This window comes from Centrocercus urophasianus, unplaced genomic scaffold, assembly GCF_019232065.1.
Source record: "Centrocercus urophasianus isolate 14NV4802_14NV808 unplaced genomic scaffold, USGS_Curo_1.0 seq_16, whole genome shotgun sequence".
Taxonomy (NCBI): Eukaryota; Metazoa; Chordata; class Aves; order Galliformes; family Phasianidae; genus Centrocercus; species Centrocercus urophasianus.
Genome location: NW_024884711.1, coordinates 4,341,983 through 4,357,215, shown reverse-complemented (window position 1 = coordinate 4,357,215; position 15,233 = coordinate 4,341,983). Strand labels below are relative to the sequence as shown.

Here is a 15,233-nt window from a genome sequence, read left to right as displayed (position 1 = left end):
CGTTTCTGTTGGGATTTTTAAGTTGCTAAGAATGTTATGTCAGAATGAAACTCAACAAAATCTTCCTTTTATTTGGTTTAAGGGTCGTGTTGTGGAAAATATATCGAAAAGATGCGGTGGGTTCCTGAGACAACTTAGTCTGAGAGGATGTCACGTTGTTGGAGACTCCTCCTTAAAGTAAGTAAAGTCCTAGGCTAAGACATTACTTTTGTTCCAAATATTAGGAAATAAGTAATTATTGGTAGATCTGTTTGGATTTTATGTACCTTCTGATGGTCAAAATGGGACACTTAAGTAAGTACTAAGTACCGTAGCAGTGACTAAATGAGCCATCAGTTTGAGAATAAAATATAGCTAATTTTTTTTTTTTTCCCTTAGAAACGAATTAAAATTTTTCTTTTCTCTCAATTTTCAAGCATTTTAAATGTTTTCAGGTTTATACTTTGGCAAGCTGCCGATATAATTTCATCAGGATCAGTAGCCAGATTATAATTCATCTTTTTTAGACATGAGAGTGGCCCCAGCAATGGGAGAAAAACTGAAGACTGGTGCCTGCCAAATTGGGAAGGGTATCTTCTTTCTATGATGTAAAATAAAGAACAAACAGGCAACACAAGCATCTTAGGGAAGCTGACCCTTCTTTATGCAGTATATAAATTGAATGGTGCAGCTTGTTCTCACAAGAAACTTTGAATCCCTGTAAGCTTTTTCTGTATTCAGACTGATTATCCAGATTCCTCTGTGGGTGTTTCTTTGTTGATTTAACCCACAGATCTTACCTCCAGCTGAAGGGCCCCTGTTTGACAAGTCCTTGAGGACTCAGAATACTGGGAGCCAAGCTCAGGATACAACTTCTTGGCAGCTGTTGCTCTTTCCTCACTGTCGCAGCAGACTGGGCTAGGTGATGTTCAGTCTGACTTAGTGTGGCTGCTTTTTTGTGGAAGATAAAAGCATAAAGATTTGAGTTAAACAGTGGCAATTTTTAATGCCTCGTGACCTCTTTATAAAACTCGTGAGCAAGTCTAATTCATTGAATTGGCTTCAGAGCAAATTCATGAGCATTTCTGGTGCATAGTCTGAGTCAGAGTGTTTCTCCCTGTAGAAGTTTAAAGGCTTTTTTTTTTCTTAAAAACAAAACAAAACAAAACAACTAGAAATGTTACGTTGACCCGTTCTAAACAATCTTTTTTCTGTTTTCTCAGTCTTCCTAGATTATCTTACACATTGCTAAAAATCTAGAATCTAATCCAGTATTAAAATTATAGGTGTGTTATTGTATCTGTGGAATTAATTCTTCACATCCATTTTGCTAATACAAGAAAAGGATACTCCTGACAGAGTTGTGGTCCTCTGAATCCAGCTGCTAGTTAAATAATAAATTGCTTTAGTAACCCAGGCAGGCATCCTGACTTCAGACCCAGAGGTTTCCTTGTAGACCAGGCCCAGGAGTCCTTGCAGGCTATCTCCTTAACTGCTCCATGGAGTTTTGCCACCTTCAAACAGTGTTGTCTCCTCAGAGGAAAGTGTGTGTTACCATTTCCTTTCCAGATGACTGGCAGCTGCTCTTATAGAAAAAGAAATAGCCTCAACCATAGTTAACTTTCTGCAGCATCCCTGCAAGATTCCGGAGCATACATGTAGATGACCCCTGTGTCCTCAGTAGGGAAAGTCTTGAAATAGAAGAGAAGGGGAAGGCATATTTGGAGAGGGGCTCAAACTGAGGGATAGATAGGAAAGAAATAAGAAAGGTATAAGGAGGAAAGATGACAGTAAGCAGAAAATTTTGCTCTTCACCCACCTTCCCCCTTAATATTCAGTTTAGGCTCATGAGTACTAATCAGAACTCTAAGGCTAGGGGACTGCAGTGAGTAGAACCAGTACATACATGTTGATTCAGGTACTGATGGTGTCTGAGAAGAGGACTGGGGTTGTGATGTATTTGAATGGCAGTATATTTAGTAAAGACATATTTAGAGTAATTTAGCAGTTGAGCGTGCAGCCTGTGTGCATCGATGGGTCGGTGGGGCTAGTTGTGCCAACAGGAAATTGGGCAGGGTTAGCAGAGACAGCTGCTGGGCTGTTGGCACTATACACAAGTGCATCTGTAATAACTGGTGTAGGTGGCTGTGTCTGAGGCATTTACAAGCAGGTGGTATTGCAATTAACCACTGAATGGTAAACGTATGAGCTTTAAAAGTTTCAAAACATTAAGATGAGTCTTATCAGGACCCTTTCAGTATTTCTGGGAGTGATATGAATTATCCATTTTTTCCTTCTTCTGCATCCATATTTCATTTAAAAACAGGCAGAAATCAAAGTAGGCTTTGGCTGTGCAGGTGCTGAATGTTCGTGGCATCTGTGTACAGACACATCCCTGCTTGAATCTCACAGGCTGTTAATGCAAGTTATTACAGAGCATAGTGTCTTTTCAAGTGATTTGAAGAGTGTCTCGATTGCAAATTTCACTCCAGTATGTGAATTTTGGAATAGCTGTTTTAAGTATTCAAGTGGAAACTATCACCAGTCTACTGCTGCTGATTCTGTTGTTTTTTTTTCCATTGTTTTCAGTCCACACAGGAGAGCCAGGAAGCTGTTACCAGCTGAGTGTGTAGTCGGATCTGTTAACCATGGCAGGCCTCCAGACAAAAATGTTTTTGTGTGTTTCCTCCACCCCTGCCAATAAAATCCATGCAGTTGGAGGAAACGCGGGCATAAAAACAGTGTTCTGAAATGCAGTGCAGCTGTAAACATTACTCTGAAAAGATGAAAAGAAAGTTGATGCTTTTTTTTTTTTTCCCTGGGTAATTAGTTTAATGATATATACAGGCTTTTAGTGGTGTAATAGCTGTAATCATCTTTAGCGTGCATACCCAGTGGTGCACACAGATGCATTTTAATTTTTAAAATAATAAATAACTAATTTAGAGCCCACAGGGCTTTCCCTTAGTAGTCCAAGTAGACTAGATCCCACTTCTGTGCTGTGCAAGGCATGTTCTTTCTGTTTGATGTGGGAGTGAGTTCCTTAATGGTACCTACAAAAGCTTCAGTAATGAAATGTGTAACAACTCTTCCCAGCACCTTAACTGTGCTTAGTAAGTATCTGATGTGCCATTTCAACCTTTGTATTCATTCCTTTAATGATTTCAGTTAAGGCATTTGAAGCAAATCAGTTCTGTTTAATGGCAGAAATAAACACCTTTCTCAAGTGGTATTTGAGAGAGGAACAACACTTAGTTTCTGGAGTTACCCAAGACAGAGCCTTGAGTAGCAAAATAAAAAGGCAATCACTGGAACAGATGTTCTACTGTATGGCTTGAAGATGGAGTTTTTTGGCTGAGATGAGGAGTTACAGGACAGAGCGCACTCTAGTGACTGAATCATAACTTCTGGCATTATAGTAATTCTCCAGCTTTTTGTTGCTGTTTTAGGACCTTTGCACAGAACTGTAGAAACATCGAACACTTAAATTTGAACGGGTGCACAAAAATCACTGACAGGTAAGTCGAAGGTTTTTTCTGTTTGATGGTGAAATTTGGAAAAAGAAGTAGCTGAAGGTATTTTTAGTGTGTCTGCTGTTTTGCAGCACGTGTTACAGTCTTAGCAGATTCTGTTCCAAGCTGAAACATCTGGATCTGACATCTTGTGTAGCCATCACAAACAGCTCTTTGAAAGGCTTAAGGTAAGAAGATGTAGTGTTTTGTGTTAAAGAAAATAATTTAAAGAACTGTTCAATATACAATAAAGTTTTAAGACAAAACCACAGTGCTGAACCTTAATACTGTGCATCAGCACTGGCTGTATCTTATATCTAGAACTTCTTGGGTGTAGACAATGATGTTTGTGTGTGGTCTTTTCTCTTGACTTTTCTGTGGAGGCCTGGCACGGTCCACTGGCTATCATTAATTTCTAACAGTGTGTTTAATTTGGGTTTCCCACTGTTATGACTATTTGAAGGCTGGATTTAACTTTATGTATTTTTCTAATTCTCCCAGTGAGGGTTGCAGAAATCTGGAACATTTGAATCTTTCCTGGTGTGATCAGATTACGAAGGATGGTATTGAAGCACTGGTGAAAGGGTGTAGTGGACTAAAAGCTCTATTTCTTAGAGGTTGCACACAGGTACATAACTGCTTGGGTGATCCTTTAGGAATAAAATTTTTCTTTTGGCTTTTTGAAATCCATGAATTTAAAAAGTGTATTGTTTTTGTTGTTGTCTTTTGTTCAGTATTACAAGATATATACATTGCTTCAGTTTGCTTATAATTTCTTGTTTCTTTTCCTTTGTCCAATTTAATTGCTGATACAGTTAGAAGATGAAGCATTGAAACACATTCAAAATCACTGTCATGAGCTTGCAATCCTGAACTTGCAGTCCTGCACAGTAAGTATTTGGTACTTCAAAAGATACATTCTCTAGGAATCTTAGACCATTTCCAAATGCTAATGAATGACACACTTAAATAATTCAAATAGTATATGTCTGCAGTTTAGATAATTTTGTGTATAATAGATATCTTGTGGAGCATGCTGGTAGTTCCACAGCTAAGTGTGGATTTACAATGGGTTTTCTCATCATTCTGTCTTTTGACTGTAGCAAGCTCCAGAGTAAGAATTAACTGCATGCATTCAACTCTCATGAATTGTGTGTACTAAAACATGCAGTGTCACAAATGTAATTCTTGTTCTCCCATCTGTTAAGGTCAAACGTTTTGATCCATTCATAAGGTTAAGATTTCTAATTGAGCAGAAGCCATATTGTGGGCTACATAATGGAGAGTAAAAATCTATTGGCATCATACTGGGAAATGATTCAGAACCATCTAAATAGCAGAAGGACATGCTTTTTTCAACAGCGATGGAAGATGACCTTCATTTCTGATGAAATAATGGGGAATCATTCATGTTTATTAAATTGTACTTACAGTACATACAATTTAGGTTTGCTGTATTACATCTGCTTTTTTTTATTTCTGATTTAACTTTTTAGGAGCGAGGCAGATCTTGTAGGCTTGAAACATAGTTAAATCACTGCTCAGCTATAAATAATCTTTAGAAAAGTTTGAAATAAATTGAGTATTAGGGCCTTTGTCAAGCACCTTCAAATAATTAAAATGTTAGATTTTTTTCCTTTTGGAAAGTTGCTTACAGTTTTATTGCTGGAACATGCCATAAAATCTGCATGAATTCAAGCACTGAAACATTTCCTCAGTTTATGCTTCATAGGACTATTTTTTGTTTGCTATATTTGTTGTCACATAGATGACAATCATAGGGATTTGGAAGGACCTCAGGATGTCATCCAGTCCAATCATGCTAAAGCAGATTCCCCATAGCAGGTAACACAGAACAGTGTCCAGTTGGGTTTTGAATGTCTCCAGAGAAGGAGATTTCACAGCCTCTCTGAGCAACCTGTTCAGTGCTCTGTAACCCTCCCAGTAAGAAGTTTTTCTTCGTGTTCATATGGGAGTTCCTGTGTTCCAGTTTGTGCTCGTTGTCCCTTATCCTGTTGCTGGGCACCAACAAAAGGAGCCTGGCCTGTCTTGACACCTACCCTGCAGATATTTATAATCATTAATAAGATGACCCCTCAGCCTTCTCTTCTCCAGGCTGAGCAGCCCCAGGTCTTCCAGCCTTTCCTCTAAAGTAAGTTGCTCCATGCTCTTTGTCATCTTTGTGACCCTCTACTGGACTCTCACTACAAATTCCCCATCTTTTTGGAACTGAGGAGCTCAGACCTGGACACAGTACTCCAGATGTGGCCCCACCAGGGCAGAGTTGAGAATCACCTCCCTTGACACACTGTTCTTAATGCACCATTGGCCTCCTTGGCACAGGCTCACTGCTGGCTCATGGCCAAGCTGCTGTATACCAGGTCACCCAGATCCTTCTCTACACAGCTTCTTTTCAGCAGGTCAGCCCCTAGCCTGTACTGATGTGTCTGGTTGTTCCTCCCCAGGTGAGGATCCTACATATTAAAAATATGTATAAATAGACAAGCCTCAAAAATCACAAGTGAAAAAAATTTTCCCTTTGAATTTTTGAGTTGCTAGCATGTATGTCCTACTTATTTGGGCGTGCTTTGAAGCCGATTTCAGCAAGTATGTCCTGCTTGCTGGGCTTAGAAGTGTGCTTCCAGAAGCAGCCAAGCTCTTTGTGATTAAAGGGCTCCCACTGATTTTACACAGTAGGTCTCCCTGTACTTCATATGATTCATACTTCAATTCTAGCAGCTTTGTTTTATGGACCTCTTAAAATGACAGGCAAAGTCCAGTAGCTGCAAAGTGAACTGACACTACCTCTGGAAACTGCATCTATAAGGTCCCATTTCTGGAATGTAGAAGCTGGGGACTTGCAGGCATTTCTGTCCACTTTTCTTTCTTAAGAGGGATTGAAATAACAGTCTCAGAATATTCCTGTATGTAACTTAAAGTTTTTGCTCCATCTCCAGCAGCAGCGTAAGGTTCTGCATGGTCCCTACCTATGAAGTAGATTGTTTACTCAATAATTATGTCATGAATGTATCTCAAAGGAAACAAAAAATATCATATTCTGGGAGGATCGAAGCCAAAAAATAGTTGGTTTATATTGGACTATTAATAATGAGTAGTATTAATCAAAACTTATCTTTGTAGCTGATGCAAGGTTTTCTGGACCCACAATGAGAAGAAATCTAATTTTCTGTCTTCATTTGAGAGAAAAGTTTGCAAATTTAAACTACTGATACTGAAATGTTTTGGGGAAGGAACATAAGGTGATAACCTTTTGTGCTCAACTGCAGTTTCCCATCCTGTTTACATCACCTTAAAAGGTGATGTTTGTGGTAGTGATTCGAGCAAATATGCTATGGTAGTGTTAGCATACCTAGGTGGGAGGCCTATAAAAGAAGCGTGTACTTTTAATTTGAAATATGGTAGAGGACCTTGTTACCGTTGCAAGAATAATCTTAGTCCAGGAAATAAGACTTGCCTCAGCATGAAGGATTAGCTGTTCAGCAGAAAAATTAAGTTCTTGGAATAGGAACGAGTGGAGGAAGGAACACTTTTTCCAACACAGATTACCTGTAAATAAACAAATATTTGCACATGCATCCAAGAATGTAGTTCCTGTTGCTGTTTTATGCACAGCTGTGTTGAGACTACCTGGGATTGCTGCCTTTTTCAGAGTTTGTTGTCTTCATCTTCCATATTGAGAAAGGCTTTTTTTTTTTTTTTTTTTTTTTTTTTCAGTCTGCCAACTATGGAAGAGTTTTGAGAAATGGAAAAACTCCATTCTTTGAGTCTTAAGTGTGGATGAATGATTTCTACTGTTGAGTGTAAAATAGGTTTTGTAGTTGTGGTTCTCCTGCTGTTGAACTGGAGTGAGATGTTTCACATAATGGCAGCTACATTTAAAAAAAAAAAATAAAGGAAGTGTTATATGAAAACTGTAAAGCAAATGCAAATTAAAAGAGAAACAAGAAGAACGAAGTCTGCTTCTGTTCTTGAGATGGCATTTGAACAGTATTCTGTGTTTGGAAAAATGCAGAGAGAAAGAAGAATCATCTATGTTGATTTTATTCTCAACATTGCCAGTAAGTTATCCTAATGGCATTTTTGATTGAAAGTTTACAGGCTGTCCATGGTTATATACAGGGTGACAAAGAGTCCAGAAATATGACTAGATTTTCATTCCTGTCAGACAACTGAATAACAGAGCAATTTCAACTTCTTCTGTGTTGCAGCAAATTTCAGATGAAGGTATTGTAAAAATCTGTAGAGGATGCCATAGACTTCAGTCACTGTGTGTTTCGGGCTGTTGCAACCTTACAGATGCTTCTCTCACAGCACTTGGTCTAAACTGCCCAAGGCTGAAGTGAGTATCTCATGAGCATGTTGTGTGTGTGTCCTGTTGTTACTGACCTGGTCTATCAGCTTCACTTCTTCAGATACCAGCTGATATGCATGAGTTTGGTTTAGCTCTGCATTACCTTTACAGTGAAATTAGTTAGAGGTATCAGCTGAATCTAAACTAAAAGGCTGGTCCTCAATGCAGCTATAGAAGAAATACAGTCTATCATACACAGGAAAAAAAAAATAAACATATGACAAATGAACATGTAGATTCTGTAAGTTCAGTTCTTTAGCTGAACATTATGAACCAAGTGAGAAAAAGATAAGGCCTACTACTTTTTTTGTAAGGTGAAAGTGTCTGTAGTTGTGGTATATCTTGTGATATTTTTGGTTTTATGCAATCATTCATATTGCAAAAGATAGGTAAGTTATACCTGAATATTGTATGTACAGTGTATAATCAATAAATGTACAGATGTTATAGTTATGAAATATACCAGAGAATTTGGCTATGCAGTTATTATACCAAAACAGAACAGACAGAATGCTTACCTGTATCCTGGACTTGCTATGAAACTCCAAAGGAAGGATCACCAAAGAAGATCCTTCCCCACTGGCAGTCAGCTCTTAAATGGGTCTGGGAGAGGCGCAGCCAGGCTCCAGCCCTTCCATCACACAGCTGAATTGCCTTCACCTGTGCTCCCATGGCTGACTCAGTGCTCGCCTCAGGTGGTCTTCAGAGGTTCTTCAGGCCATGATTCAGCAGTTCCCATACAGTACAGATTTTGTTATATATGCATTCTTACCATGCTTTGTAGTGCCTTGTGGCAGTCTTGATCTCTGATGTGGAGTATGTTAGTATCTGCGAGCACTGAGGGATGCATTTTGGGTAATAAAGGAGCAGGAGCTGGTTCTTCTCCAACTTTCTTAGTGCTTTTTATAGCAAGTGTAAGAATCTAACATACTCTGAGAGCAGCGAGTTACAACATGGGTATTGGTTTTATCTCCATCTTTGCACGTTCTTGGATCTTCCAGTGGCAGAAGCGGGTGTGCAGTGTGCTGGTGTGCAGTGTGCTGGTGTGCAGTGTTCCTGTCGCTTGTTGAGTGACAAAAGAGCTTTTGTTACTTCAGAAAACCTTTCCTTGAGACAGCTGAGGCGTGATGATCTCCCTGACGTTACCGTTCATAATTACAAGAGCTTCTCCTTGGGGCCAACTTATCTTTTGACACACTCAGCTGTGTCCCTTAAGAAAGCCGTGCTGTTATTGAAAGACTTTTCATTTCTCCAGTTCTCTCAAATTCCCAGCTCGATTCCTAGCTCATTTATTTATGGGAAATTAAAGTCTGAAGCACTATTAATTGCACAGATCTTTCCAGGGGAAGCACAAGCGTAGCAAGAATTGTTTTCCTCTAGAAAATAATATCTTCGTAACTAGAAATAGTCACTCCTGTTGGGAAGCCTGCCTTTATTATGAAAGCTGCTGGTCCTCGGCTGTGCCACGAGGGGGAAGGTGGCCACTGTGAAGCAGAACAGCAGAAAGAACATTTCAGCCTTTGCAGTGATACTGCGGAGGAGTGTGTGATGGAAGGACAGGTGGTACAGATGGTTTTACAAATTGGGTTGAAAGGGAAGAGGAAATGTAATTGCAGACTTCTTGGGCTGAGTGCACACCCTCTTTCAGGAAGAGCCTGACAGTCTTCTGGTTTCTTATCCCCTGCTTCTCTAATCTTCAGAACTTTTCAACCAGATGTGCTCCAAGTAGAGTCTTCACTGCTGTGTGAAGATGTCATTATTCTCACCCTTTAATGTTGGAAGTGTAATGTGGTTGAGGTCTCAACTAAATGTGGAAAGGAGGAAGAAGGGTAACAAACACGGCGTGAACCTTTGTTTATCTGTTTTGTGATTTTGTGGGTTTGTTGGTTTTCTCTGTTTGCTTTTTCCTTTTGTTTTCCTTTGTCCTAAATGGCATCCTAGGTGATTCTCAGATTAGCTGACAGTGTTATTTTCTCTAAAGTGGTGGTGGTGTAGTTTCTTGGTTTTTGTTCTGGGCTTTGAGGGGTTAAGCTCTTTGTCCTCTAGTAGGTTGCTGTACAGTGCTTTGCACACAGGCTCTGATACTAAGTGGTGTCTCAATTTGGTGGCTTCCCAGCTTTGTGCATTTAAATGACAGGAATTTTAGATAGGATCTTTACCTGTGCTTTCTTAACTCAGGATATATTCTCCCACACGGTTCTTCTGATAACTCTTGAGAAAACTCACTGAAGAGGTTAATATTGCCTGTAATTATGTACACTGTTTTTCACTAAATGTTGAGAAGGTTTGAGGATTGCACTTGATCCTGTTCTCTGTCTATTAGAATCTTCTGAGGAGCTGGATCCAGAGTCTGCCCAGTGCTTTTTAATTGCCAATCAGTGTGAAAAATAGGCACGTGCCTTTGCTGTTAAGAGCTTTTGAGTTGCACACAATAGACCTCTATCTCAGATACACTTGCTTTCCCCTGAATTAATGTTTTGCTTTACCATTTCCAACTTTTTCAGGATTTTGGAAGCTGCAAGATGTTCACAGCTCACAGATGCTGGTTTTACCCTTTTAGCACGGGTAAGGGTCATTTCAGAAAGTTAGAGCTCACCTTGTTTTCATTGCTGCTGAGCAGCTGTGAGTTGATGTTGTCCTGCTGGGAAGGAATATGAGAAAGAAAAATCAATTAAAGAGTCCATTGGAGGGCGGGGACAGGATTAAGATTTATTTTATTGCTGGACTCCACTTAGAGTTTAAATCTATTTTGCTAATAGATTCCTTCTTGTTTTCTTTTTTTCTTTTTTTTTTTTTCCCCTGTATTTTTAGTATGTTTGAATTGAATTTATTTTGCTTAGCAGAAGTCTAACATTGTTACACATTCCAGCCAACTTTACCCTATAAAGATGCTAAATACCCTTGTCATATTTGCATCCAAAAATACCATCATATAGTAGGTTATTCTGAGCACCCTTGGAAGCTTCAAAATGCTTTCAGCCATATGCTACAAACTGTGAGCACTCATGCCATGATTCGTGCTGTGGAAAGGTAAGCATATTGACTGTACCAAGTGCCTGAAGTTACACTTGTGTGCTTGCTGCTTTAGGAAACCTGAACGCAAACGTAGAGTGTGTAAGCAGGATTAATTTACACTACTGGCATTTGGCGTGAATGAAAGTATTTCCAGCCACAGTGGTTAAACGGAGTGATTTTCTAATCATTCACCACTGCAGCCTGGAGCTTTCAGTAGTCTTCAGGCCTGCCTCTGAGAGCTGCAATTAAATGGTACCCTCCTGTGCCTGCTGCTAACAAGGGCTGGGCTTGGTCTGAGCAGCGTGGCACTGTGTTCTGCTGTGAGGTCACAAGGTGACATCATTTTCTTGAAATTAGTCATGATCAGGTAACAAAAGCACTTAAAATCACAGAATTGCTCAGGTTGGAAAAGACCTTAAAAATCATCAAGTCCAACCACAACCTAACCATACTACCCACACTCTAACAACCCTGCACTAAATCACGTCCCTGAGCACCACATCCAGACAGATCTTAAATGTATTCAGGGATGGTGACTCAACCACCTCCCTGGGGAGCCCATTCCAGTGCTTAACAACCCTTTCTGTAAAGAAGTTTTTCCTGATACCCAACCTAAACCTCCTCTGGCACATTTCCCCTTGTCCTGTCACCAGTGAGAAGAGAGCAGGGTCACTAAGAATGTTGGAAAAATTGCTTCAATTATCACCTAAGAAAAAAAAAAGAAGCAATCAATGTGAAGTACAGCTTTCTCCCAGCCTTAAAGTAGACTCTGTTTTAGTTTTTTCGGATAGCAAAACAAATTGTTTTTAAGGCTTCATGCTAAAACTTCAGTGGTAAAGAGAGATGTTTCAGAGGCAGTGGTGTCTTTCGGATTACTTTGATGGAGGTTGATGAATGCAGAAATTGAATTCATCTGCGTGCTGAGGAGGTATCTTGAATACAAAGGCTGTAAATGCCATTGGTACGAATCCTGCCAAGAGGGGAATGCTGAAAGCAGGGGTGGGTGAGTGCTGATGACAAACAAATCTTGCAGGGCAAAGAGGGCGAACATCATTGATTAAGAGAAAAGGCTGAAAATGTGAAGGTTTTGAGAGGGAGATGTATTGCTTTTGGTTTTTTACATTTTTTAACTTTTGTTCTTTGGTGGTGGTCAAATAATTGAAGGGATTTAGCTCAGTTTCTTCTTGAAGGTTGTGCTTTCCCACATTACTGGACTCGTGCATTATCTTACATCTGTATGTTGTTTTATTTCATCTTAGCTGTTTTTGTATATTTTAGAACTGCCACGAGCTGGAGAAGATGGACTTGGAAGAATGTGTTTTGGTGAGATTTCATTTTAAAAAGTACAGAGCATGCAGTGTGGGAATGCAGTGCCAGTAACAGCATAGAATCACAGAATCGTAGGGGTTGGAAAGGGACCTCTGGGGATCATTGGGTCCACCCCCTGCTGAAGCAGGTTCCCTACAGGAGGTACAGAGGGAGGCATCCAGGCGAGTTCTGCATGTCTCCTGCATGGAGAAGGAGACTCCACAACCTCTGTGGTCAGCCCATTCCAGAACCACCAGCACTTTGAATTAAAGTTGCTGCAGTGTTTTGGGTTTGTTTTGACTGGGAAGAGAAGTGGGAGGGTAAGTGCTGTGTTATTGAGAGTAAATAAAAGTGGAAAATTCTGTACAAGGAAATACGTTGTGAGTAACAGCTGATTGGGTGTTTGCCAGAGAAGTGTATGGTGGAGGAAAAAAACAGCTTGAATCTGGTAAAGGAAGGGATATCTTCCTTGATTGGTGCCCCCACATGCACACACCTCACCGCTGTTGGCAGCTTACTGTTGTTGCTTTTTTTTACTTCTAGATAACTGACAGCACCTTGATACAACTTTCTATACACTGTCCTAAACTACAAGCATTGGTAAGTGTAACTTCTGTTTGTGAGCTTCAACACCTGATATATAACACTTGCAACATCTCTGTGACATAAAGTACAATTGTCCACTCTTCAGCTACAGAAATTTCCTGGAGTAGAAGAGTATTTTGGCAATACTGTCAAAAAAAAAAAAGAAAATTCCATAAGTATTTTATAGGAAACGAATTACTACCAAGTATTTAAATTCACTGTTTGATAAAAGAGATTACCAAGTTAGTAATAACCAGAAGGTTTATATTTTATGGTTAATGTCCTTCATATGTGATTCCTCAATTGAAATAAAACTTTTTATGGGAAATTTGCAGTACCTAGATGCTTCATAGTTATCTTTGTGTGTTCAGTAATGGTTTCCTTGGGGTGCAGACACTTGAAGTTGTAGACTGAAGCAAGTCAAATACTGAATAAACAACAGCAAAAAAATCACTATGTGAAGATAAATCCAAATCCTCTTCTGTAATCAGTTTTGCATGCATGCAGCTTTTCCCAAGGACTTAAATTGCAGAAGGTTTTTTTTGACCTTTCCAAAGAGATCGGGGAGGACTGGGGTGCCGTCAGCAGGGCGCTGCTCACAGTATTGCACAGCACTGTTTGTAGGGAGTGGTTGGTTACATCTTCCTGAACATCAGAACAATTTCAGGTGATGGGAGTTTGGCTGTCCTCTGGTCAAAGTACCCCATAATAATTAATTCCTAGAATGCCCTTAGAGCAGGGCTTCTCTGTTCAGGGCCAGTTGTCCATTAAGTGTAGATCTGTTATGTGTTACTTGGAATGTACCTGTGAGAACATGTATCTTTATAATCTGCTCTTAGATGGGATTAAAGGAGGGCTTGCTGCTTCATTAAGTGAATTGGTTTTTCCAGCTCAGTGTTACTAAGGCAGCAGCGTGGGGAGAGATGGCTTTTAAAGGAGAGCCTTATTCAGTATTTGTTGCTGATGGGTTTGATTTTTCCTTGCTCACTGTCCCACTTCATTTCTGTTCCACTGTTCTTAACATTAAGCCAAACCAAGGTTATCAGGAGATGGGGGTCACTTACATGATCTGTGATTCTGTGATGGATATGTTCTTGTGTTGTAATCCCAGCTATCAGCAGCACTGGCAGAAGATCTTTTGCACCAGTTCTGCCAGCGCTTTACCAGAGAGATCATAGAAATGAATAACATTCAGGTATTTTTCTTAACCTGCTGCTGTTTGCTAACACCAACTGAGCATCTTCCTCTGTTTGTTAGCCCACAGATGGGACGTGTGGCAGTGGTGTAAGGACAGCTTTATAAAGGGAGTCAGAAGAGCTTGCTTTTCCGCTGATGTGTGTATCCTGTGTGTAGCAAGGATGCGTACTCAAACCTGTGAATGAACAGGGTGGTGATCACAGGGAAAGCAAGCAGATGGCAGATAACCTACATGAAGTAATCCTGATACTTTAGATTTGAAATCATGTATTATCAAGTAAACTGTTGTCTGGCTGTGGTTTAGCATACATCCCGGTGTACTCACAGTTTAAACAGGTATTTTGAAGTTGAAGACAACTTTGAATTTGTTTCTTGGTGTTCAGAGGCTTAGACCATGGAAATAAGGGAAAGCACTGTTACATTGCAACCAACTGTTACATCTTCACTAATGTTTTTTTAGTTACTGGACTTGAGAAGTAATTTCCAGTGGATCTGCTTGAAGTTAGTGCACTCAGATTAGTAGACACTGACTGTGAAGCACTCATGGGTAGACTCAGAGAGGAAAAGACAGTTGAATTCTTTAGCTCTGTTTATCATAATGTTTCTTACTGGCACAGTATATTCATGCCATATTTGATTTATAAGCAATCTTTAGAATGTGTTGATTTATTTATTTTTTTTTTAATGGCTGTATCTCCTTATTCTAAAGATTTCAATCAAAAACATTTGGAAATTCCATGTTCCTAACACTTTTTAACAGGTACATGAAGTCAGTTTTGCATATTTGTTTTACAGAGTCCTCTGAACTCAGCTGTACATCTTGTATTGCTCTTTCAGCACCAAATATGGTGTCTCAGGAAAGCTGAATTTTATAAGCTGCTTACTTACTGGGATGGAAAACTCTTAATTAGCCATCAGGCTGCTGCTGTGCCAACAGCTCCTGTCCTTCCTCGAAACAGCAGGACTGTTAGAAATGTTCTTTAACCCTGCAGTTGCTGACTGTTTCCAGACTGTGAGCCAGATCAAATGCTCAAGGTTTCCTACATAGAAGTGAATATAGGAGAGAACTTAATTACTTAAAGAGCTAATAGACTCACAGAATGTAAGCATGAGATAAAATGCTTTTTGATAGGGACAAATTTACTATCTCTGTCACTTTTTGGAGACAGCATGCAGCAGTTGTGGCGTTGCTCAGTCACTGCTGGCAGCTCAACTTGGTGAGTGAGTAAAATGGAATCAGCCAGAGGTGAGGGAAAGAGGACAGC

At 39.8% G+C, this 15,233-nt stretch overlaps 1 protein-coding gene across 7 annotated transcripts in view; it reads left to right on the top strand.

Moving 5' to 3' along the window:
* The window catches only part of FBXL2 (F-box and leucine rich repeat protein 2), a 51,334-nt gene that overhangs the window by 32,991 nt on the left and 3,110 nt on the right, over positions 1–15,233 (top strand). For all 7 annotated transcript variants that reach the window (XM_042817198.1, XM_042817199.1, XM_042817195.1 and 4 more), the window contains 9 exons: positions 83–177; positions 3,429–3,497; positions 3,584–3,679; positions 3,993–4,119; positions 4,307–4,381; positions 7,721–7,851; positions 10,368–10,428; positions 12,157–12,201; positions 12,730–12,786. In XM_042817198.1, coding sequence (XP_042673132.1) covers positions 83–177; positions 3,429–3,497; positions 3,584–3,679; positions 3,993–4,119; positions 4,307–4,381; positions 7,721–7,851; positions 10,368–10,428; positions 12,157–12,201; positions 12,730–12,786 — 756 coding nt within the window. The remainder of the gene's footprint in view (positions 1–82; positions 178–3,428; positions 3,498–3,583; positions 3,680–3,992; positions 4,120–4,306; positions 4,382–7,720; positions 7,852–10,367; positions 10,429–12,156; positions 12,202–12,729; positions 12,787–15,233) is intronic.